Source organism: Colletotrichum abscissum (assembly GCF_030869225.1).
Source record: "Colletotrichum abscissum strain IMI 504890 chromosome Unknown Scaffold_8.1, whole genome shotgun sequence".
NCBI classification, from domain to species: Eukaryota; Fungi; Ascomycota; class Sordariomycetes; order Glomerellales; family Glomerellaceae; genus Colletotrichum; species Colletotrichum abscissum.
Window position 1 is genome coordinate 372,348 of NW_026850525.1, and position 24,435 is coordinate 396,782.

Sequence of the window (24,435 nt, forward strand, 5' to 3'; positions counted from 1 at the left end):
TTTGGAGGAATACAAAACCGCCCATCCATCACTGAGTCGAGTTTGGTTCACTCTAACCGTGCCATCCATTAGTTGTTTGATGATCTTTTGCAGAGATAGGGAGTTCTCATCGTGTCTTAACATAGCCCTTACAAACGAGCGCCAATACAACCTACACTTTGCCCCTAGCCACTTAGCTTCGCTTTCCTCTGTATATTATGTTCAGAATAAGCGCTCTAGCGCGTTCAGAGAGTGTGTTTGTCTGAGTTCGGTTGAATATGGCTTCTTCCCTCGGATCAAAACGACCTGGTGGTTTCAGGGTACTTTGCCGCTTTCTCGCGGGACTCCTGATCTATTTGGCCTCGGATGACAGCCGAAGACATTATTGCCTGCTCAATCAACTTTTTTTTCACACAATCATACCATATTTATATCCCTTCGTATGATGACGGAAGCTTAGTTCTCTCGTGGCGGTGTTCCTTAAGCTCTAGTGCGTGTTTGACATCGAGCCATCTAATTGCTTTACCTACTTCGGGTTCTTTCCTATATACTTAGACTTCCTCAAATAAAAAGATGTCACACTACAAGAACTCGTAGGAGACTTGTCAAGACCACAATTACAGTATACGTAGCTTCCATTGCGCGGACTGGAGTACGGCGTCTGTGTTAGACCGGACAGTAACATCAACTCGTTCACAGCTCCCTGAAGGTGACATACTGTGTACGCTTCCTAGGTAACACATGTGAATGTATATATGGCTAAGATCCAGTACCTGTCCCTGATAATCCGCTCTTACTACTTCTGCCGTACGCATCGCCACGTCAGCATCACCCCCTGGCCAAGGCGATGACAAACTCATTGTAATGTTATTAAGATGCATCTTGAAAACCCAGAGGCATCGTCTTACCCCAGACATACTTCATCTCATTAAAAGGGGCACTCTTGGCTTGTCGACATCCTACAGAGAGACAGCAGCTGTTGTTGCAATTCGCGTTTATTGACGTATACTGAATTTTGAGGACAATAACTCACTCATGCCTCCATGATTGAAGGCAAGGATCCTCTCCCATCCATATCCCCTCGCAAGCAAAGACCAACAGACTACTTCTGGGCTGTGTTATAGAAAGACCGTGTACATCATGCTCCTGAATTCAAAACCGACCCCACTGTATAGTCATTAGCTGTGTACTCACGGACTATCTGTAGAGAGAGAGACGTTTCAAGGAAGCCTTGGTTGAGCTCCAGGGTAACATCGGTATAAGTCAGATTGTAAAGGAGGAGAGCATGTGCCTTTTACGCTGGATGTGGCCATTCAGTCTCGCAATCATGGAGTTGGTAGAGGGTACCTCGCCCACCCTGAGAGGTGAGCCTATGACACTTTGGCAGCACTTCAATAAATCATCCACGGATAGTCGTGACAGTCATGAAGCGGACTTCGCTGGGGTCAAGGCTTGTCACGTCATGCTTAAGACTCTCTAGGTTTCGCAACCCCGTGGGCCGTTTATAGCGGTAAGCCGCGGAACGTAAACCTGGCCAACCTCGCCAAGCTCGATATCCACCTGGATAGGAACTCTAACGATGGCTTCTCGTGTGGCCTGAGCTGCAAGCGGACTGCAGTCTACTATGTACGGGGGTTGACTGACGCGGCTAGCTATCAATCGCCATCAGCCGGTGAAGGCACGGTCTCGACTGGACGGACCCTTGACCGCAGTAGACGATTGCGCAAGTTTCCCTTAACGACATGCCAATGCAACGTACTTGGGCCACTCCCCAAGGGTGACTTAGAGAGACGACAGAAAGAAAAATCTGTCGAGGTCCATTGTAAACATGGCGAAAGCCAGACCGTGCGGATCGGCTCAGCCCTGCGAAGACGACGCAACCGGAGTCGTCAGCGCGGCCGGTGACTAGAGTAGCATTCTGCCTCTCTCTCGCAGGACCCGAGCTCCGACAGCGGGGACGACGTTGGCCGAGTCGCGCCGGAGTGTGGGGATGGCACTGCAATGTTGATCCAAGATTGGAATGGTTCCGGGTTCCACGGCGAGCACCACAACGCGGTCCCTGAAAAAACAGGAGCCACCCCTTTTGAGTGCGAAAAATGAAAAGGGTCACCCCTTGTTCCCATCCACTTTTGCAGAGTGAGGTGAGGATCCAGAAATGCGGCGCCGCATTGAAAGATTTGGAGATGAAGTGATCGGATGTCAAGTCGGATTTGGGGGCTCATGCCCGGAGCCTCATCAAATGCGGCCGTCACGCCTCACCGTGTTGTGGTACTTTTTTGAGGCACGACTCGTTGATTTGCCTAGTATGAGCACCAGACGTCAGCTGCCTGCAAGATCCGTTCTCAAAACGTAGGTAGGACGCGATGACGGGCAGCAGAGGAGTTGACCGCCGTCGCGGGGAGCATTAGGGAGCGAAAATGGACCCAAAATATCCGTAATGTAGGACGAAAGGGGTGGCTCGGAATCCCAAGAATGCCGGGATCGGCGCTAGAACAAGTCGCAAAGACGTATTTCTAGATCGACATTGAAAAAAAAAAAAAAAAAAAAAAAAAAAAAGGCGTGGACTGGCAGACTAGGCTCGTAGACGGTGAGGTGTGCGTTGTTCTGTCTCGGCCTCTCGGAACGGCCTAGCTAGCCGTCAGCTGGTGAGAGCACGTTGCCAAATGGCGAGATCTGAACGGGCCGGTCGTCCTCTTCGCTTTGCTTCTCTTTGTGCCTTCCTCGAATCCCAAGAAGTGTGCAAAGGTGGCTGTGCTAGGTCCGGCTATGAGGGACGAGGCGGGCAAGCGCGGCGGGCAGGTGGGAGGATGAACCGAAAGCGGGTTGATGTGCCGCGACCTCGGGCTGGAGTGGACCACTGGAATGGAATGGGTGTGGACTGTGGATGAGATGATGCGTGGGACGGGGCGCAACTGGGGAAGGGAGGCGCCGCGAAGCTATTTTTACCCAAAGCTTCTTGTGATTGTTTCTCAGGGTGGTTGTTGGTTGTTGGGTTTTGTTTTGTGGGTAGGACGAAGCCTTCTTTGTGCGATTTGTACGTATGTACGTAGAGTGCTACAGTTCGGTTTCCCTTCCTGGGCCGTCCTGCTGGGAAGGCCAAAACCTTGTGTCCGGATCGAGTAAGTAGGTTGACTTGTGGGAGTTGCACTGTTGCACGGTCTGACGGGACGCCGCGTATACAGTTTCCCTCTTTGTCGGGCCACCTGCTAGCCTCGACGGCTTTCGTGTTCGATGGCTTGAGCAAGGGGGTCGGTGATGAGTGAAACCCGTCCGGCAAATTGACCGGGCCCGGCCTGTTCGGTTCACGCTGTTGTTGTGGTTGTGGTTTTTACTCCGTACTATTGTTGCTGTCAGTCAAGAATGGTTGGTTGTTTAGATAGATGCACCAACGTAAAGTTGCGCCGGATGCTAGCGAATGGCGCACGAGAAAAAAAAAAAAAAGGCTGGATGATCCGTGGCCAAAGGGAGGGAGGGTGAAAAGTGCACGTTGCTGCAGGAACTGAGCTGCAAACAGATGCGATGATCGAGAGGGCGTAATCACAATGCTGAGAGACGAGATCCAGGTCAGCAGGATCAGACGGCAGAATAAGATCGGCACCACGTCGTCCAATGGTTGGTGTCAAAGTACGTAAAGGGTGTTGTGTATGCAGCATGATACATCAAGAAGAAAGCCTCGAAAATCATGTGAGAAACCGGATGACGAAAGACGCTGAACGAGCTGTCCTTCAGCCAGGCGCGATGTTTGTTTAATTCCCATCACGCCACCAGGAGTGCAGGTGCCGACATTGGATGAAGGTGGGAAAGTACCTTAAGTGTTGGATGGCGAACATGTTCCTTTCTAGGCAGAACTTCAGTGCTAGGAACCTGGGAAGGATGAGAAAAGGACGAAAGCCAATTGTACGTATCTGCGTTGATGAGACGGAAGGAACCATCAACGTCAGACGTGGCAGGACCCGAGCTGACCTCTATGCCTTCCCGCTCAAATGTACAGAGTACGTCAGGCTTAGAAGAGAAAGCGTCAGATGCAAAGTGGCAGTTCCAACTTCCAAATCGACTCACGAGTCACATAGCTGCTTTTCGATTTCCAATTCACCCATTCATTTATCCTCAGACATGGAATAAAAGACCGTGTTCAATTTGACCTCAGCTGGGAAGAGACAACCCCGCGGCGCGCCTTACCACCAGCTTGCCTGCCCTGCCCTGCCAACCAGACCGTCTAATAGACTTCAGTCAACAGAGAGACAGTCAGCTTGCTGTGGTGAGATCTGGAGTACATGATGTTCTAGAGGGAGAAGAAATGTCTGTCTGATCTTCGGCCTGGCATGCTCGGCTTTACAGCACTTTCCCTTCCAATCAAGCAAATCACAACCTTGGTTGACACGGTTTGGTTGTTTCTTGATCTTCCCCTCCCCTGACTCTCTCCAACATCATACATGGCAGACGGCTAATGGTGATTCAGGTACCTATCTGTAGGCTTGCAGACGCCAATGAGCCATTTGCTTGGGTCCAATAAGCCAAGAGAGCCGCTGTCCGGGGGTCATCCGAGCCCAGTGGCATTAACATTTGGATTGAGGGGAAAGTTTCAAGTACATGCCCCGTCACCAGCAGCAACTAAGAATAAGCAAGGTTGTGGGAGAAAGGCTAGGAATACCAACAACATGAACACAGCCAACGTCTATCGTTCTGCCTATTCTCCGAGAGTTTGCGATACATTGGAGCATGAGAATAGCGAAACAGAAGCCAGAACAACAGACACACAAAGCATGCGGAAATAGGCTCCGTTTCGTACGCCGCAAAGCACGCGTCCATTCGGCAGTCCGGGCTTTTCATTGCAACGGTACGCGACGCCTGGGAAAGGGCACTGGCAGGACCCCGTGTTTCCGGTTTCTCGGGGTCGGGTCCAATCGCAGGTCTGGCCGCAACCCTGAGCTGGGCCAGCGTAGCACCGGACCTCGACCTCTTGACTTTGGAGAGTCTGGAATCTGCAGGAAGGAAAGAAAACCCCGAAGAGTATGCATCACAAGACGCAGACATACACAAATACAACTATTGACACTATTCGTACACAGCATGTACAAAGAAACGCAGCGCTCATGTGGCCCGACCCGGTTTCGGTATCGCCTCAACTTATACTACTGGATCCCGTACAGATACGTAGGTGCGAATTCAATGCAGCACAGTCCAGTTGTCCCATACGAACTGCCCAGTTTCACACACCAGGTGGTACAGATTCGGTCGCACCCACACTCTCACCTAAATAAAGGGAGAGTTTTCAATTCTCGCACACAATCACAGGTGTGCTCCTCCGTATACGAAGTGGAAAGGCAAGGGCTTTCTCCGCCAAAGAGATGGAACCGGGCAAGATGAGTGATGATGCGCGAGGGGCGAAGAAGATCAAAAAAAATCAACGGGCCCATCGTAATTGCATGGCGCCCAGCTCGCAGTTCCGGGAGTTGAAGGGACCACCCCAGGCTAGCCCATGCTGGGCTAATGCAAGAACGAGCCTGCCCTGGGCTTTGCAGGTTTGCATCTTGGTGAATTGAGATGAGATGAGCCTGAGCTGAGCCGAGCTGGAGGAAGTGAGGGACATGGGGCTTGATGAGATGGAGCAGACGTTCCCCCTTCATTCAGAGAGTCCTGAAAAGTTATGGATGAGAGAGTCCTGACTCCTGAGTCTGTCGTGAATTCTCATTTGGAGCAAGCCCAGCCTCAAACGGCGACACGTCCTCTTTGCCCGCCGGCCCCAGATCTGTCGATCGAAATTGCGATTACTGTTACATGGCTTTCCGCCGTTGACCCGTCGTAACTGCTTGCGGCCCCTTTTGCCCTACCTTACCGTCCAAGGTACTTTACGATGTATTTCTTAGAGACCACCCGACCTCATGTGAGTGGTGACTTTTTACGGAGTATTGTGGTGTGCATTCTTTCCATCCGTCCAAGTCTGCTGTCTCCACCCTAGTCCTCAAAAACGTCATCCCTCAGTCGGATGAGTGACCGTCTCCCTACCTCACACACCAAGAACGCCACGCAAAGGCTGGTCTTGGGGGCCCTCAATACGTGTACCGTGAAATGGAAGGAGGGACCTGGACTCAAGGAGGGAGGGAAGGAGGGATGAAGGTACAAAGGTACAAGATGGAAGTACGTACCGTTTTGGAGGAGGGATGAACGGAGGATGTGAGGTGAGCCAAGTGGGTCCTGCCGCATGCACAGTGCTCCAAAGGGACGAAGAACTGCCAACGTTGCTGCTGCGGATTTACCGCGTGGGACCCATCGCAAAAGTCACCAACCTGGAAGGAACTCTGAAAGTGAATGGAAGTGGCACAGCAGAAGAGAGAGAAGGAGAAAGAGGCACCGGTCGGGGCTTCCCTTACTGCCGTGCTGTAGGAATAGGTAGTGTAAGGTACCTTGCGCGGTACGGAGTACGGGATGTGTCATCCACATCCGTCGCCCATGATCAGACTCCCCCAGAAAAAGAGAAGGAAAGAGAAGAAAGAGGGACTTGAAGAAGGTACCTTCCAACTGCCTTGCTCCGTATGAATAAGGTAAGGTACCTCAAAAATCAGAACGCCTTACGTACCCTGTCCCTACCAGCACCGGTTTCTCTCCTAGCTTTGGCCTTGCGCTCTTGTTCTGTTTTCCTCACCTCACCAACTTACGTACTCTTCACTTTCAACCAGCTCTGCTAAACACGTAACGGCCCCGTTTCCCATCCACCGCCAGCAACAACGGCTGAGGAAAAAGCGCAGCACTTGCACAGCACAACGCGCCATCCCGAGCAAAGCCTCACACGGGCAGACATATCCGTACAGACAGACAACTGGATCTAACCTGACCTGACCTGACCTGACCTGACTTGACCAGCACCAGGTAAACCTCCACTCTCTCGACACCCCTCCCCTCGTCAACCCGAGCCCGTCGTCCCCTCTTCTCGCCCTCATCCTCGTCGTGTCTCTCTTCCTGGTCCCGTCCTGTCTTGCAATACCGACCTTGACGACCTTAACTCGCTCACTCAGTGTATCCGCACCATCCCAGAAACTTTCTTTCCAGGGATCCGGTGTCTTGTGTCTTACCTCTTACACTAGACCCCGAGCAATGTTCATGGTCTAGGTGGCTCGTACATGGATGGGCTCGTGCACGCCATTCCATTCCATATTCCCACTCTTCTCTCTACGTCTCTCACAAGGAACTAGGTCTCAGTCCCGCAGTCGCCGTCTCTTGGCTTGTCCTCCCGCCCTTTGTTTGTATTCATAATAGCCGCCTCCGCCCGCCGTTTCCTCCTGCTACCTGGAAGTCTGCTTTGCTATTTCTGGTCTGGACTGAACTGTTTGTTTCCATTCCTGCTGCTTGCGCAAAGAAACGGGAGAGAAGAAAAAAAAGACTAGCTAGTTGTTGGTTGCGGGATCGCTCCTTCAGCTCCTACCTTACTGTACTACCACCATACGTTTCTCCTACTTGCGCCGCAGCGAGGTGACATTCACGCCAGATCCAGACAAGGACTAGACTTAGCAAGACTGAAAGACGGCTCGGCTACTCATTATGCCCAGCATGACGTCGAGTAAGTTGTCGGTCTCTCGCGCCTCTCTTAAGTCTTCTTTAAGCCATTTCTCCTTCTCTTCTTCACAAGTCAACCTCACCAACCCCGTCTCGCCCAAATCACGTCGCGAAAGGCATCACAGCGTATCCGAGCCTGTACACGACCAAGCTACCCACGGAGACGCCGCCGTCGTCAACGCCAACGGTTACACGTCCTCCCGCCCGCAGCGTCCCGCATCCCCGAAACGATCACAGACCGATACTACCGTCAACTCACCAACGACAGCTGCGAAAATCAATGCCGGAACTCTTAACGTGACGCTTGAAGAGAAGGAGAAGCCCTCCGAGCCAGTGCTCGCTCCCACTCGACCTCCCAACAACAGAAAGTCCCGGTCTTGGGGCAACCGTCTGTCTGCACTGTTTCCCTCGCTCATCATCCAACCAACAGATCAACCTCAGACTCAATCACCGCCTGCCCAGCCTCAGCTGCAGCAACAACACCAAGTACCGATTCACCGCAAGCCGCTGCCCGACGATACTCCTCCCGCCTCGTCTCCCTCCGACAGCGCACCTTCTTACCACACGGCTGAGCATCCCACCGTGAGACCTGTGACGAGCTCCGGCCTGGGTCTGGGAATTGCTCCTACTGCATCTGAATCCCTCGACCCACCTCCTCCGGCTGCTCCCTCTGATGCACCGCCTCCTATTCCTAGAAAAATCGCCCCCGCACCTCTAGACTCTTCAACAATATCATCCCCCGCTGCCGATCAGCCTCTGGTCTCTCCTCCTCAACCTCCAACACCTACAACACCAAATATGATGGCCGCACCGTTGCCGCCTTCTGAGGCGCCTCCGCCAATTCCCGCCAAGCTGCGCAAGGAGAAGAACTTGCCAACGCCTCCTGCAGTATCACACAACAACGATGCTCCTTCGCCAAGAGCTGTCTCCCACCCAGAGGCAACCTCGCCGGCGAAACTCAAGAAAGAAAATGCCACCGAGCCTAGGAAGCGAAGCAGCTCCTTCCTCGAGAATCGCAAATCCGCATTCCCCATGCTGGGCGTTCGCGCGCCTTCACCAGATGCACGGGGCAGAAGCACCTCTGCACACCCACCCGGAGCCAGAACCGACACCGGAAGCTCACATCACACCGGGTCGAACGAGAGCCACAGCCCGACCCGCGACGAGAGACGTGGACGCTTGCGCAGATCTTGGCTGCCAGGTGGCGGAAGATCAAGGTCAAACTCTCACGACGTTTCCGCGGCTATAAAGAACTCACAGGCGTGGGTCTTGTCGCCTGACACGCCTGGCGAGTACAACACTTCATTCTTGCTGAATGCTGAAAAGGTAAGCTTCTTGCCGCGTGCCCCATCACATCGGACGGAGAGACTAATTTACCTGCAGGTCCCGGAGTTGTGGAACGAAAACGGCAATGTCTACGTTTACCTTCAACCCAGAAGCAGTAATGCCGGACCTTCGTTCAAGGTTCCGAGCTTCTCTATCATCAACTCAGTCATCTTCAACGAGCTTATTCAAGCTGAAATGTCTTCGCCATCGGGACGGAGCCGGGGTAGGAGTTTTGGTGGTAGTCTGTCCGTCGATGATGCGCTTGTCCGGGCAACCATTTCCGGGTCCGGCTCTCCTCCTGCAGAGGACCCAGACAGCCCCGGCGAAGGCGAATTGAAGTTGTATCTGCCGGCAACGCCCCCACAGTACACGCAACCCGGAAACGGCCTCGCCGCGCCGGGACCCCAGCTTCGTGCCGAAGTCGACCGCGCAATTGCAATTCGCAACCTCTTTGCGTTCTTGACCGGCCAGCCTCTGGTGGCCACCAAGGCGCACCCCACCACCTTTGCCGCCTTCCTGCAGATCTCCAAGTTGCTGAAGGAGTATGGCTTCACTAACGCGGACGGGCAGTCTTTTGGCGAGGCCGTCGACTTGAGCTTCGGTTTCTTTATGGAACAATTATCGCTTGCAGATGTTCGTCACAGCCGCGAGAAGACGCTCGAGTCGTTGATTCTGGGTGAGAGCATGAAGTCAATGGACTTATACAACGAGGCTTTTGCGCACGCCGTCGGCAAGTACACTGCCATTCTCGACCTGAGCTCTCCTCTGTTCGAGCAGGTATCACTGTACACCAGACAAAGACTGGAGCGCGCACATCTAGATCTCGTCAACCGCCAACACAATGTCAACATCAGACTGGAGCGCTTCGAGTTTCCCTCATTGTTCGCAGGTATCGCCAGCTCTACGTCAGACCCCGGGCTCAAGGCTGTCCGCTTCAAGGTATGGGAGAAACACTTCAATAAGATGAAGCAGTTCGTCATGGGCTACTACAAGACCAACTTTGGTGCCTGGCCCCCGAAGGCTAGCAGCAAGAAGAACCCGTTCTCTGAGAGCGGTCTCAACCGTTTGGTGTTGAAGGCGCTTTACTCCGACATGACCGCTCTTTACGATCTTTTGGTCGATCGTGAAAACATCACCACCAGAGTGATGGATGGAAATACCGATGAAGGTTCTGCCAAGTCAACGGATCCCCTCTCAATTATCAACCTGCGCAAGATGCTCACCGAGTTCGACAACTCTACGCCTCCCGTACTACCGCCGATTCCTTTCGATGTTCCCAAGTTGCCCACAATGACGTCCATTCTTGCTACTTACGACAACTTGTCAGCCAAGGAGCAGGCCAAGTTTGACAGAAAGATTAAGGAACACGAGTTGACGCTGGTCATTCAGAAAGCGTACAATTGGGACGCCAACAGCGTTAACATTCCCTTCCTCATGGAGTTCAAGGAGTTTGAGCAGCATGAGGCAAAGGGAAAGAATGCGGCAGACCTCGCCGATCAGCGCATCGGCTACTGGCTCTTCCTCTACGTCGTCATCCAGTCGCTGCCCATGCTCGTGGTCGACGCGCCCAACCTCAAGTTCAACGAGGGCGTTGAGTACTTCCTCTGTGAGCCGCCTATGGGTAACCTCCCTTGGGTTGAAGATGCTCGCCAGGTCCGCAAGATGTGGTACGAAGTTTCTGGCGGCAATGGCTATGTCGAGCTCTCGGCCGACAGTGTGTTGTTCAGTGTCGAGGCTGTCTACCACCGCAGCCACTGCTGGCTCGCGGCCAAGGAGTGGGAAGGGCTGTCCGGCGCGGACGCCCCACCCCCACAAGACGCTGGCATGTCTCCTCTGGAACCGCCCCGGCCAGTTTTCCCTGGTCCGGATGGCATTGTCGGCAGCCCCCCGGCCCTCGGAACAAGTGGCACCCCACCCACACCTGGGTCTCCACAGTCCCATCTCCGGCCGCGTAATGCTTCGCCAGGCGGACGTCAGCTTGGCAGCCGCAACGCCGCGCACCGTTCCAGCATGATCTTCGGCCTCGAGCCCGTTCCGTTCGATGAGGGCCTGCCTGGCGACCGCAACTCGCGCGTCGGTAGCGCACGAAGCAGCTCGGCCGGCTCCCGTCCTCTGAGCATGGTTATGCCGCGCTCGCCCTCTGCCACAAACCTGCGTAACATGTCTGTTGACCACACTCACGATCCCGCCACGTCTACCATGACCTTTGACGACATTCTCGGAGGCGGAGGCGAGGATAAGAAGACAACCAAGAAGAAGAAGGGCAAGTTCTTCTAAGCGACTTACTACTTGCGATAAGGTCTTTCGTCCTCGTTATATGGGATGAGAGACCTGTATTTATACCCTCATAATACTGTGTGCGTACGCGTTTGGTTAGGCAAGATTTTCTTGGCCTTCACGCACGGTCGATACCTGCATTTCCACCAAGCTATTACGGGTGCTTGTTGATTTGAATCTGCATAAAAAGAAAAGGAGAACACAGCGGCATTTACGATTACGTCCATTAAGGGGAGATTTGGTTGGCTGACTGCCTCGAGGCTTTCAGCATCAGAAAAAAAAGCAGTTTTATGTAGTTTGCGTTGGTTGCTTCATGGATATGACACCCCCCTGAAAAAGAGTCTTTCACATTTGGAGATTAGCGGCCTCAACAAGATGATGGCAACCCTCCTTTTTCCATAGATCGATAATGATATCTGCCTCAGTGGATAGAGGCGTGGAGGAGGTTTATGAATACAAAGTCTTTTGACCAAGTCACGTCCTGAAGCTTTGCACTGCGAAATATGTGAGATTCCGGCAGCATCGGTGGGACATGTGGTCGTGAAGTATGATGGCAGTCAACTGGCAATGACGGCTGAGCAGCTCTAACGCTTCTTGACGTATTGCTGCCATGTAGACAGGTCCTTAATATAGAATCCCACCATTGCCGCTGGAAGCTTTTGTTCTAGCAGCACCAGCAACGTATGAAGGAGAGGCCGAATGAGAGTGATATACGCCCGTGGTTATTGAGCCGACTGTTGGTTGTTAAGAAATTCTTCCATTTCTTTGTGAGACCTCCATCTCTTCAACCAGCGGAACCATCTTCTGAGTGTTCTGGTTGGAATATGCGCCGCGTTGGAAGTGGAGAGAAGGGAGGTTCATCATGTGAGTAGAGTCGGCTTATGTCCTCTTCGCTGTGATAGGAAACCCATTTACTACTGGATCGACAGTTTCTGCGTCAAGGCAGAATGCCTCACTCCCGTTATCTCAGGAGAACCATTCCTGCTGTATCCCATACGAAGAATCAAACCTTGAAGAGCTTCGCGGCTTTGACGTCTACCTACTTTCACTCGTTTCCTTGAGTCGAGGTGGAGTGGTTCAAGACGGAGCGAACGCATCTCCTGAAGTCACAGATTACTCACTCGATGCAATACGGGAGACACATCGAGACCAATGAACATCTGGCTGCCACAACATTCATTTAACTCATCTATTACCCCCCTCAAGGGAGATTAATCCTATACTTCAAGTCATCCGGGCTCACGCTGGTAGGATCCTCCACCTGCTTAATCCACACGACAGACTTATCCTCATACACAACCTCTACATCAAACATGTGCTGCGACTCCCGCTCGCCGACCTGCTTGACAATAGTCTGGTTCGCCTCCTTGTAGCTCTCCAGCATGCTCAGCCACGTCTGCGTGTCCCACAGCCCGTCGCGGCGCGGGTACTCCCGGAACAGCCTCATCGCGTCGGCCCGCACCGTCTCGTCCATGCAGAGCATCGTCGCCGCGCCGAGGGGCCACGTCGGGCTGTTGCTGTCCATTGTGAACATCTCGCCCGAGGCGCTGAGTAGGCGCTGCTGGAGCTCGAGGAACTCCTTGCTCAGGTCGACGTAGAGCCGGAAGCTGGGCGTCATGGCCGCGAGCTCGTCCGTGTCGCAGTAGTTTGCCGTCCGGATCGGGATCGAGAGGTAGGTGGAGTGGATGCGTAGGCCCAGGACCTTGAGGTACTCTCTCGTATCGCACTTTGCTTCTTCTCCTTCTTTCTTCTCCTGCTTCTCCTTCTTCTCCTGCGCTGCTTCGAGGAGGGGCGAGAAGCGCGCGCGCCAGGCTTGGACGTAGCGGTCGTGCGCTTTCACTTGCTCCGGGTTGATGGGCAAGCTGACGTTGGGCGGGAAGGACGGCGCTTTGTTGCCCGTGCCCTCGACGCGGAAGCCGATGATGAGGGGCGCGTGGTGGATTACGTGGTGCTGGGTGACCTCCCACCAGCGGTGCGCCTCGTCGAGCGAGTCGAAGGTGTCGGGCATCTCGTCGACGGCGTAGCGCGAGGTACCTTGGCCGCGACAGCACCAGGGCACCTGCTTCTCCGTCTCCTTTGGGTGGTCGCCGTTGTGGCTCCAGGACTGCAGCGTCAGGCGCTGGAAGTTTGTGGCGATGGCGTCGACCAAGGGATCACGACGGGATGCCTCCTTCGTCGTCTTCGTCTTTTTTGAGCGGCGCTTCTCGTACTGGTCGAGGATGTTGTACCCGTGGTTGAGGTGCGTTAGCGCGGACCTCCTGTCGCCGTGGAGGGCCTCGAACATGACGAAGAGGAGGCACGTCATGAGGACGCTGGGGAAGGTCTCCTCCGTGGGCGGAGATTTGACGGTCAGCTGCAGCGCGCGGTTGTAGTACTCGAGCGCGTCGGCGAAGTAGGGGCCTTTGCCCGTGAGACGCTCCTCTCGGGTGCCGCTGCCGAGGGCGGCGGCGCCGATGGCGAAGGCGGCGTTGCGGACGGCCAGGTCGGAGCGGGCTATCTGCGGGATGGTCTCGGTGATGAGCTGGGAGGGGAAGACGAGGGTGTCTGCGGCGAAGGAGAGCCATTGGTCAAAGTGGTCCTTTTGGAGCTGCGTCGTGAAGACGAGGCTCTGGTAGCTCGGCTCGACGGGGAAGGGGGAGGAGGAGGTGGAGCTGCCGTTGGGGCTGGTGGTTGCGATGAGCTGTTTTGAGGCTGCGCCGGGAGAGGAGGAAGCGTTTGGCGATTTGGGTTTGTACCCCTCACATTCCACCCGTCGCTTGAGACAGTTTTGACATGACGGCTTTGTCTCGTCGCATTTTATCCTGCGCCGTCTGGGCGAGATTGTGTCAGTACGATGAGAGGAGATGAGAATCCGATTCGATGTGCGCGAGTTGACTTACTTGCATGTGACGCATCCCGTCCGGACTTTGGGCTTACTAGCCCTGGTAGTAGGCCCGGCGTTGTGAGGCCAGTTCTCGAGCGCAAAGGTGAGAATCTGGGGACCGGGAGAGGGCATCAGGGCCGGAGTTTGGTTTGGGCCTTTGTTGTAAGTAAGAGGCTGAGAAAGTGAGAAGACAAAAGTGCCTTCAGGGAAGGGATTATTGGGGTTTCCGGGTACTCGGGTCTCGGAGACTGTGTGTTTCCCGCTATAATGTTTTTGTACAGATGCGAGGTCGTCGAGTTGTAGTCTCTCGCATTTCTAGAACCGGAACACTTGGCGGGCAGCAGTAGCGGTTATTACACAAGATTTGATGCTGCTGTACTTCCACTTTCTCTTTCTTTGTTGTAACTTTGTAAGCGCTCAAAGGAAACGAAGGAACGATGTATTATTGCTGCCTAAAAACGCTTTTACATCATCCGTAGTAACCCTGGTCTATCTCTTAAAAGGGATGGGCAGAAAAAAAAGAAGAAGAGAAGAAGAAGAAGAAGAAGAAGAAGGTAGGATGAATCCTTCTGCAAGTCAACAAGTTGAGAGTTGGTCTTGTCAGGCAAGTTGACAGAATGGGAACTTGTCAGGAAGGGGGGGTTCGTGGAGGATAAAACGTGGGGCGTTATCTCCGAGCTATGAAGTCAAAAACAATGTGAGGAGAACTTCGACCAGAAGGAAATCGAGGAATTGGAAACATCGGGAAATGCGCACCGCCACCCGTTAGCACGAGTTGGCGGCATGGCACGCATGGGTGCCAGGAGTTCGGCCCCTTGGCTGGGTGCAACATGGGGGGGTTGTTTGGTTGTCAAAGTCAATCAAAAGCCGCCCTGGGTCCGGGGGGTTGAGCCAGGCAGCAGTGAATCGTGAATCGATGACGGCTAGATCACGGAATCATAATCATTACATAACATCGGTCAACGACATCGATGAGTTCACAACTTTCTAAGCGCTGGCTGGACAATTGTAGAAACTATCCTATCGAAAGCCTCGAAGCCTTTTGGGGGCCGTGGCTGTGTCGCACATGGTTCCTGACTGCGCCGCCGTTGAAAGACGTGGTCTGGCAAAAGTCTAGAACTACCACCAGCTAAGGTAAGGTCGGCAAACGTTGATCGGATAACTACGCCGCCCCGCGTGGGTGTCAGATCGCTGGGTGTCTGTGTGACACGTTCAACGTGCAAGTTGCCGCGCGCGGAGGGGGGAAGAAGATGGAGGGGGAGGGGCAGCCCCCCCGGCCGTCCGCGATCCCAGGCTGTCCCCAGCGAACTCCATAACGTCGCCGACTCGGTGACCAGAAACCCTCGTCGGTAGGTTTTAATGGACAGCTCCGGCTCCGAAGTGTGGACGAGGAACGGAAGCTAACAGCCCTGTGGGATTTCCAACCGTTACGGATACAGGGCTGTGGGCTGGTCCTTGGTCGATGGTGTGCTTCCTCATTGGAGGGGAGTGGGTATGCGGTCATCTTAAACCACCCGAAGGATTCTGAACCTTTTCCCTCCTCTTCATGAGAAACCTATCACAACCGCAAGGTTTAAGGCTGAACAGAAGGGCTTGAACCTGATTCCGTGCCCCTTGCCCCGAGTAATATGCCCCTTTTGAGACAGTTGGGCAATCAACGGCCTGGCTATTCTTCGTGCAGAACTAAGTTGGAATGGATCGGGCCTGTTCGAATGTCAGTTGATCATTGGGCTCCTCCCGAAACTTAGTATCATTCGATGTTGAACAGCCCATGCCCTCAACTCTTGATGCCATCGAGCCCCTTGTCATGCTGATTCTTCGAACTAACTTTGCGATAAGGATCTTGATGATTGCCGTCATCTGCATCTTTGAGTGGTAGAAAGTTGGGGAGAAGCCTGGAGTCTGCGGCAATAGGTTTTTGCACCAATGAACCAGTGTGCACCGTGGATAGGGGTCACGTCTGAAATTTCTCACAATCCTTAAGCGTCGTTGGTCTTAAAATGATGTGGACTTTTTCAAGATAAGAATGTCCAGTTTTCCAGGCAGATAGAGTCGAAGAATCCTATCCTAGCCCAAAGCTGTCTTGGATACACAGATCGGTACATTGAAGGAGGCATGGATGTGCGGGGTACGAAGCGTGACGGGACCTATCTAGTGAAGGGGAATATGTGTTTTTCCGACAGTGGGAGAACCTCCAGTTTATCGCCAGTTGGGCACTGATCAGAAGCAAAGTACTCGTGGAAGATTTAGGCATCGCATCAGTTGTCAACAGAAGAGTGACTTCGTACTGCGAATGCTGCCAAGTCCAGTTATCTTCTCAGTCATACTATTGAGTGCCCAACATGCAACGACAACGAGACAATGAGGCCACGGACCTGCACAATGATCTTGTTCGAAAGTACAAGAAGCATGGCGCTGTCATCAATAGAATCTGGAGAGATTTTGGTGTAGGCCAGCGTGCGAAGTGTGTGAAGGCCGGAGCAATGGAGGGTGTCTTGCTCAGACACTCGGGGGACACTACCCTGGGCGATAACTACAAGATTTTTCCAGAATGGAATTTGTGCGACTTGACTGAACGGCCCGAACATTTTCTGAGCATGCTAGAGCACCGCATCGAGAAAACGCCTATGGAGCAGTACTGTTACGGGCTTAACGGTGGTAAGGGTGATGCTGATATCGTTCAGGAGAGCATGCGGACGCAAGGTCTACGTCCGCCTGCACCTGAAAAGGACTGGTACATGCTGTTTTCCGACGGAGAATGGTACGGTTGCAGTGTTTATCTGCCCGAAAAAGACGAGAAATCGTTAAGCGGGCTTGTCCCGGCCATCAGAGCGGGACTTGTGCCACCAAGTGATATCGGCCAGCTGATCTTAAAACGTCAAGTCACCTTGCTGCGATCACTCAACATCCTCATTGACGATATCTTGGATCAGGGCTCGAAGACGCGGAGTAACGCCCAGCGCCCTAAGAAGCCAGAGGAGATAACCACTGCGGCATTCTCAAAATTGAGCATCTCACAACCCCCCGCCAAGCTTTCTCTGGCCAACCTCGTCAACGCTGCCTGCGATCAGGCGGCTTTATTCAAGGAACGAATAGAGCTCTGCTCAGAGCCGGCTGTTCTTGCACACGACGTCAGTTTTTGGTTCTACAGCCGGCCAGAGATCCTCCCAGACGAGAAAGGACGTCGTTTGCCGGTGGTTTCCGACAAGTATGTCAGTGCCAGCGTCTTCGACGCTGTCCATAACGCCGTCAAGGCGGCTGTCCTGTGGAATTACATGCATCAGCTCCTCGAGCGTTTCGAAAGCTTGAACCAAGACAAAGCCCACCGGACTATCCTGCTACAGGAGATAGCCAACGCCGCCCAGCTCGCTTACGTCTCCGCCCAGGCCTTATTTAAGCGGCATATTCAGTCGCATTCGGGCAGCAAGTGGTACAAGCGAATGTCCAATACGCACGACAGCATTGGGAACGCGCGCGTGACGCTCAAAGGCAATCCAGGCGACTTGACACGAAGCGACCCTCAACTTCACTATATGCTGCGTCTTTGCCATCCTGATACCACTGCAGCCAAGGCCGTCGAATGGCTGAAGAAGTTGGGTGATCTTCACCAAGCTCATCCCGAAGAGCGAGAGAAACTGGCCGAGAGCGAGTTCGAGTCTCTTTGTGATCTGGCCACCACAGTCGCCTTCATGCAAGATGTGACCAGTACAATCTCGACGCCGGCTCCATCCCGCAAAAAGGGGCAATTGTTCGTCTCCAGGTCCCAAGAGCTGGAGAAAGAATTGAACGAGCTCAAGACAGGCATTGATCTGAGGGACTTTGCCGTCCCCATCGACAACCTTCTAGAGCCGGGAATGACCGCCGAAGCTCTAGAGAACCTTAACCAGTTTATGATTGACAATGCCGGTGCCAAGCTTGGTGTGCTTTACGAAGATCTTGTTTTCGAATGCTTCTCCGACCTTGAGAATCAGTATGAACAGTACAAGGTCAAGATCGGCCAAGGCCAAAAGGAGTGGACGCCACTTCCGGTGCCTGCTCCCGAGCCGCGAGAAACTTTGGTAGAGCAGCGGAGGCAGAAGGAAAAGACTCGTCCGGCCCACGTATCTGCCTTTGAGGTCGGTCCTGAGGCAAATGTGTCGACTACAGAGCCGGTCATTGAAAAACAGACTTTTGAAGTCTCACCGGCGACTGCCGAGGTTTTCAACGCCCTCTTCAAGAAGTCAGAGTCCCGAGGTGCGGTGAACTGGACGGCCTTTGAAGGCGCCATGGCCGAGATCGGGTTTTCGGTCCTGCCCAAGTACGGCTCGGTTTTCACTTTCATGCCACCCGATAGTATGGCAGTGAAGAGGCCGTTCACCATTCACCGACCTCACAAGTCTCAGATTGAAGGGTACATGACGCTGGTGTACTCTCGGCGGCTCGCGAGGGCGTATGGATGGGATGAGAAGACGTTTTCAGTTGCGTGAATAGGTTTGTGATGTTCATCGCAAGGAACATGGAATGTCAAGAGTGCGTAGAACTGGCTGGGTTTGGCTCTTAAAGAATGACTCACTTTCTTGTTTGGCATTACGATGTGAGGGAACTAGTGACGATAATATGATGACTATGGGATGATCCGGGGCACCAGAGAGGATTGGGTGATTGGTACGAGGTCGGATGAAGGTCGAGAAAGCCAAGGGATGTTGACCCTGTGGTTTCCCAGACTCAATGTTCAAAATTGCCAGACTTCGCCTGACATCGTTTTCCCTCTGGCTGCTGCGAGCATGGTGCCTTCGAATTTAAGAATAATCTCAGACCCTGTTTCATTCCGCCTGAGTACCAACTGTGAATAAGGGCCGTACCATGCCTGATCAAAAGGTGACATCGTGGAAGGACAAGGCAGCATTCGCGCCATTTGAGATAGCCACCCAAACGCAGCAGAGCGATCTAGTATTCACAACCGCAAGCAATCATTTTCGAATACCGTCACAAGAGTGGTTAATTCTTGCACCAAGGATGCTAAGTCGACTGATCCTCGTCAATTGGTCAATTGCCGGCGTTGCATCGTTGTCGATGTTCAACCCACCAACCAATGGTCGGTGACGTCAATTGAGGTCTGGGTAAAGTCGAGTGTCACGTGCAATATTGATCTAAAATTGGTATAGCGCTAGCGGGCCGCTCACGAAATGCGGGTCTTATGGCCTGTGCGACCGAGCCCGCGTGTGGGGTGCAGGTCTAGCGCCGAGCGCCGATATCCCCGAGCGGCCTCCTTCGGAACTCCGATGCGCACAATGTTGTGAAGTTCACACGTTGTCCAAGTCGTGGCCAACGAAGATGAAACTTAGCCAGCAGATAGAGCTCGGTCAGGGCTTTATAACCGTGCCATTCACAACATGGGATTGGACAATTTTCGCTCTGGCGAGTTTACATGCCACCAGCGAGGTTGGTGTTCCGTTTCTTCCTCATGACACTGGACAAGCCAGAGCACACAATGAAAAGAGGTTCGCGTCGCCTGGAGGCAGTGTAATACCAGGGACACTGTGAGAGGAGCCGTGTGCAAGCACAGAGGGCTTCTCTCGAGGTACAAAAATAGGAATAATCACGATTGGTCTCCTTAGAGACCTTTCAGAGATTAAACTGAAAAGAACAGATACTACACTTGATCTAAGCCAAAAGGCAAAGAGAGCTAAAGAAGAAAGAGAGAAAACAAGCAAAGGACGGCGACAGACGGCGCTTATATAGAAATCTGCTGGGCGGTGTTCCGAGGCGCGGCTGGGGCGAGGCGGCAGAATGTGCGAGGACACGAGTCATTTCGGGCGGGGAGAAACCTTAGACCGCGTGGATACGTGCGGAAATTGGCTGCAGATGTGTCCAATGAGCTTGTTGAACCATAGACGGCCACCTGTTTGTCGGGGTCAACTTTCCGGTGAGTTACGTGAAAACATCCACCACGAACAGACGGTGAGGCTCGATGACGACAACCATTGGCTTACTGACTTCTGAGGTCCACTGTCTTTTGGTTTACCTTGTTAACCGACTGGTCCATTGAGGTCTATGGAGTCTGGTAACCAACCAGAGTCTGGTTGGCGGTGGAAAGTGTGACAAACAGACTTCGGGGTTTCACAATGTTATGCCATCATGGTCTATGCATATATGCAGCATCTTACTTGTGACTTGTACAAATTATTGTATAACTCAGTTGCCCAGTACTTCACCGAACTCACCGTCGCAAGAACACGACAAGGTGGGCGGGGATGGGTGTTTGTCACGAGATATGGATGTGGTTAATGCTGCCCACATTGAGTGGGCCCGCTTTTTGTGACAGTGTTCGAGTGTATTTCCAACGACCGACCTGCCGGATCCAGTAAGTGCTTCCAAGTCGTGAGATCTCCTTGATCCGGTCAATCGGAATCTTCAACTTGGTCAAGTTCTGCTTCACCACCTTGGTGATGTTGACCGATCCCTGCATCGTGGAGATGACCTTGTTGTGCGCAGTAACCGTCCGCTCCGAAAGGTCCCGGCCGTTCATGAAGCGAACAGACGATCGCACAGTTTCCGCTAGCGCGGTGCCCTCGGCGTCAGGTTCGGAGAAGGAGTCGACTTCGTGTGCACACTCTGGCCCGTTACTCGGTGTCCACCATGCCCATCATCAACCAAAGACTGGACGAATCCTCTAGATGTCTCTCGAAGCTGGGTTTGGCTTCATTCTAGTAATGATATATAGCACGTACCGTCGCGTCATTACCACCGAAACTCTGCGGGACAACTGGCCCGTAACAGCCGTGTTGGCGATCAAGCGGCTGCCTGCCCTCATCCGAGGACCGTCCGTAATCCTCCTTAATAGCTTCCACTCTGTTTACCTGAGTCTCTGGAAAGGACATTGATCTATGAGATGAAGGTGAAGACTAATATTTGTCCGGCTTTGCGTAATCGTTTTGCCGCGCGGGCCCGATCATACGGTCGGTTGCATACTCAACGCCTGCTTCGATGACTTTTTCAAAATAGTAATACACTCTTGGGATCTAAAGTCTTAGAGCCTAACACGTTAGCATCTTTAGTCTTTATCTCTCCCCAAGGCCCAGGTATATTATTAAAGGAATACACAGAAAGGGGATAAGAGCAATAGTATTAGCAACGACGATAGCAGGAGAGATGGCAATAACAATACTAAGAGAAATAGTAATAACAATAATAAGAGAAATAATAATAATAGTAGTAGTAAGAAAAGTAATAATAATAACTAGAGATATAGTAAAAATAATAGTAAGAGAAGTAGCGATATAAATATATAAGGTAGTAGATAGTTATTAATTTAATTTGTTATATTATATACGTGCTCTAAAATCGTATAGAGCCCTATGAGACTGGTCGAGTGAACCGACAATCCCGATATGACTGTAACTCGATATCCTGCTGACTGATAACGAGTCATAGAACAGTCTACTCAAAGACATCATTTGCGTATTGTGTCCTGCGCGAGAACTCGGAATCCTTGTAGTCGTCGGGGTAGAAGAGACCGACCACGTAATCGCTACCGCGGTGCCATCACTCGACAGAAGGGTCCTGGTGGGGGCTATAGAGGAGGCGAGTCTTGCTTAGCTCATGCCAAACCGTCCCTGTGACTTCGATCATGTGGCTAACCTCACTGGTCATCAGGTCAAAAGTCAATGCAGGCACACCCTAGAAAGCTGAAGCTTCCCGATCGCATGTCGAGCGGATGTTTCAAATGCGGCCTTGTATAAGTCGAAGGTACCTCGAAAAGAAGGGACTTCTGCTTTCGTATCGAATAACTCAGAGTGCTGTACGTTATCTTCAGTGCTCTTCTGACTTTGACGACTTCCAACTGGCCACCGCACCAACTATCTCCCTTCTACGAACCATCCAAGTTGACGTCCGCCTCACACGCGTAAGTACTTACCTTCACAAGCCAATAATCGCGGCTTGAGTCTACGGGGGCTCTGAAATACGCTTGAGGGAAGGAGATCTCCAGTCTCCCGGAATTCTGTGTCAATCCCCGACCGTGGTCTTCTTCAGACAGATTCCTCCTACAGAGTCCTAGTCAGAGTGGTTGAGAATCGAGTTAGACGTCACTCTCACGATGCCTGTCATGTTCCAACTGTCCTCAATACCACTAATATGATGCCTCTCTCGAGGTTTGTTGGGATTGTCTTGGTCCTTGTGGTTCGGATTATTATTCTCCAGGGGACACAAACTCATCTATATTCACTCGGAAGTCTGTTCAGATGAATGCATTTTGGAAGAGCCCGCGAGGCCTTGACCTTTCGATCTCATATGAACCACCTATGGCTAGCGTTTCTTAACAGGCGCTGTAAGCAGTCTCGACCGTGCTTGCTACGCCAGGTACTCGCAACTTGCATCGAACCATTCGTCCAAGACATGCAGTGTTGTCGATGTTCAGTCTCCCCTAGTGTCTCGGCAAAGGCTACCTCGGAGTCATGGAGTTCGCGAGAGTGACGCTTGTTGACCTGGCTTGGAAGCTGGATCTTGTGTTGCTGTTCAACTACTCTTCCTGAACAGATGTGAAACAACTTTGGCGGTGAAACTGGCCTTTATCCACTTCTCCCACTGCACCTATACCAACTGACGCAGTAAGTATCGCCCGATCCGATTGAGAATCAAGAGACGAGATCACCGGCACCGAAAGTCAATGCCATGAACCCCATGTGGACCGGCCAGTGACGGCCGACAAACACATTGATACTCTTGAGGTTCTTTCCTCTATCTTTTGAAAGGCTTAGACGATGTTTTGCCTGCAGAAATATAAGCCAAAGTCTGCGTTCACCGTAACGTCTGTATCTATTCAGAAACAATTTTTCTAGCAAGCTCGCCCATCTATGTGATAATTGTACAGCTGTCACCGAGTTCGTCTTAACTGGGTTGGCTTGTCTCCGCCCTCAACCTTTGGCTTCCGTTTGGGTACTTGCAGACCATTGAGTCATCTAAAATGATAAGCATCAATGTGATCTTCTGCAGTTGTGCTATAACCATCCAACATGGCTTGAAGGGATGTCTCTATTCGGCCAATCATCTTTAGGATTTTGGGCCTCTACTTTTACGATATTCCAGACCCATCTGCTTGTAACATCACATCGTAGCGTATTGCTACGTTTCAAGCATGGGCTGTTGGGTCGTAACATCTCTAGGCGATCTAGAGGTTCTTCGTCGTGGTTATTCATAAGTAGAGCAATAAGATAAGTAAAAAGGAACCGAAGAACCAGCTGGCCTTTACGGCTTCGTCTCTACTATCCTCATCCTAACTCCCTATATCTCTACTATACCCTCTTTAATATTTATATCAATAGTATATTCGTTATCAAAACTACTCAAAATAGGTTAGAATATATACACACTCGAGACCTTACTATCTAACGCTTTATACTTCTATATTTCATTATACTTTCTTAAATATTACTTATATTATTATCCTCTTTTTTTTAATCGCCAGCCCTTGTACATCTTCCTCCTTTATATATTCTGGAATGTATAGTACGAAAATATAGAGAGATATGTTAATTAATATCCCGTTATAGTAATTAAAAATTTAAGAAATAGAAGAACTAGAACCAGAGCAAATTAGGAGAGGACGAGAGATCCTAAGAGGAAAGCAGAACTATTCTTTAGAACGGCTCATTCTCTAAACAATCTAACGGGGATTATACAAAGATTCAATGCTTTGCGCAAGGCCAGGTTAACAGCAAGGCTAGTTCTTTTATAAAAATTTATTAAACTGCCCTTCCCTTGAAAAGGGTATTCCCCTTCTCAGCGCCTTACGAGGTGAAGCTAATAGCGGTCTGGGATCCTTTAGCAGTAGCCAGTGTCGTTATTCTGGATTTCTGGATCATCTTCCACAGCATTTTAACACGTTCATTGAGTCGAGAAAACCATTTCGAGGAGACAGCGATGGCACCGGGATGCCCGTTCAAGAACGGCCCCGGCGTCCCGAAAGTGTGCCCAACTTTTATGGGTCTACCGGAGCTTGTACCGGCCGCTGCCACCGGGTGGCTGGAGTTCCTGGACCTTGCCCAATTTGGACGGGATACGTATCTTTTCTAGCCCTGCCATGTGCACCACGGAAGAGAAAAATTGGGGAAAGAACACCTCAGCTGAGCCCTCAGCCACGGGCAGCTTTGCTGGACGTAGCGGCGCAGCATCCACTAGGAATCCACCAGCCCAACCAATGTGCCAATGTCGTATTACCGCGTTGCATGTCTGTACTCTCTGAGGTGGGAATCCATGGCAGCCGCCGAACCGAACTGACTCTGGGCGACAAGACCAAACTTCGACAAGTTTCCTTCGCCCAAAGCCGTCGTCATCCTGCCAAGAAACGAATGGCAAACTGCGAGCGCACGCCGCGTACGACGTAAACCTATTCATATATTCCACTCAGCGCATAGCTAGTTTCGCGCCAACTTCTACATTGGCCTTTTCCCTCCCTCCGC

At 52.1% G+C, this 24,435-nt stretch overlaps 5 protein-coding genes across 5 annotated transcripts; 3 read left to right on the forward strand and 2 right to left on the reverse strand.

Moving 5' to 3' along the window:
- Nucleotides 1-1,306: 1,306 nt before the first annotated feature.
- On the forward strand, nucleotides 1,307-2,079 carry CABS01_04144 (uncharacterized protein; the record flags this gene model as incomplete). The annotated part of the gene is made up of 3 exons (XM_060537515.1): nucleotides 1,307-1,343; nucleotides 1,460-1,605; nucleotides 1,915-2,079. The coding sequence occupies 3 exons, from the start codon at nucleotides 1,307-1,309 to the stop codon at nucleotides 2,077-2,079; spliced, it is 348 nt and encodes a 115-aa protein (XP_060390360.1).
- Nucleotides 2,080-7,515: 5,436 nt separating this feature from the next.
- CABS01_04145 (choriogenin Hminor) lies at nucleotides 7,516-11,133 on the forward strand (the record flags this gene model as incomplete). Its single annotated transcript, XM_060537516.1, has 2 exons — nucleotides 7,516-8,856; nucleotides 8,914-11,133. The coding sequence occupies 2 exons, from the start codon at nucleotides 7,516-7,518 to the stop codon at nucleotides 11,131-11,133; spliced, it is 3,561 nt and encodes a 1,186-aa protein (XP_060390361.1).
- A 1,201-nt stretch (nucleotides 11,134-12,334) lies between these two features.
- CABS01_04146 (uncharacterized protein) lies at nucleotides 12,335-14,128 on the reverse strand (the record flags this gene model as incomplete). Its single annotated transcript, XM_060537517.1, has 2 exons — nucleotides 12,335-13,943; nucleotides 14,013-14,128. 2 exons carry the CDS (start codon nucleotides 14,126-14,128, stop codon nucleotides 12,335-12,337), a joined length of 1,725 nt encoding a protein of 574 aa, XP_060390362.1.
- A 2,210-nt stretch (nucleotides 14,129-16,338) lies between these two features.
- On the forward strand, nucleotides 16,339-18,462 carry CABS01_04147 (uncharacterized protein; the record flags this gene model as incomplete). Its single annotated transcript, XM_060537518.1, has 1 exon — nucleotides 16,339-18,462. The coding sequence occupies one exon, from the start codon at nucleotides 16,339-16,341 to the stop codon at nucleotides 18,460-18,462; it is 2,124 nt and encodes a 707-aa protein (XP_060390363.1).
- Nucleotides 18,463-20,240: 1,778 nt separating this feature from the next.
- On the reverse strand, nucleotides 20,241-20,856 carry CABS01_04148 (uncharacterized protein; the record flags this gene model as incomplete). The annotated part of the gene is made up of 2 exons (XM_060537519.1): nucleotides 20,241-20,590; nucleotides 20,721-20,856. 2 exons carry the CDS (start codon nucleotides 20,854-20,856, stop codon nucleotides 20,241-20,243), a joined length of 486 nt encoding a protein of 161 aa, XP_060390364.1.
- Between the last annotated feature and the right edge of the window lie 3,579 nt (nucleotides 20,857-24,435).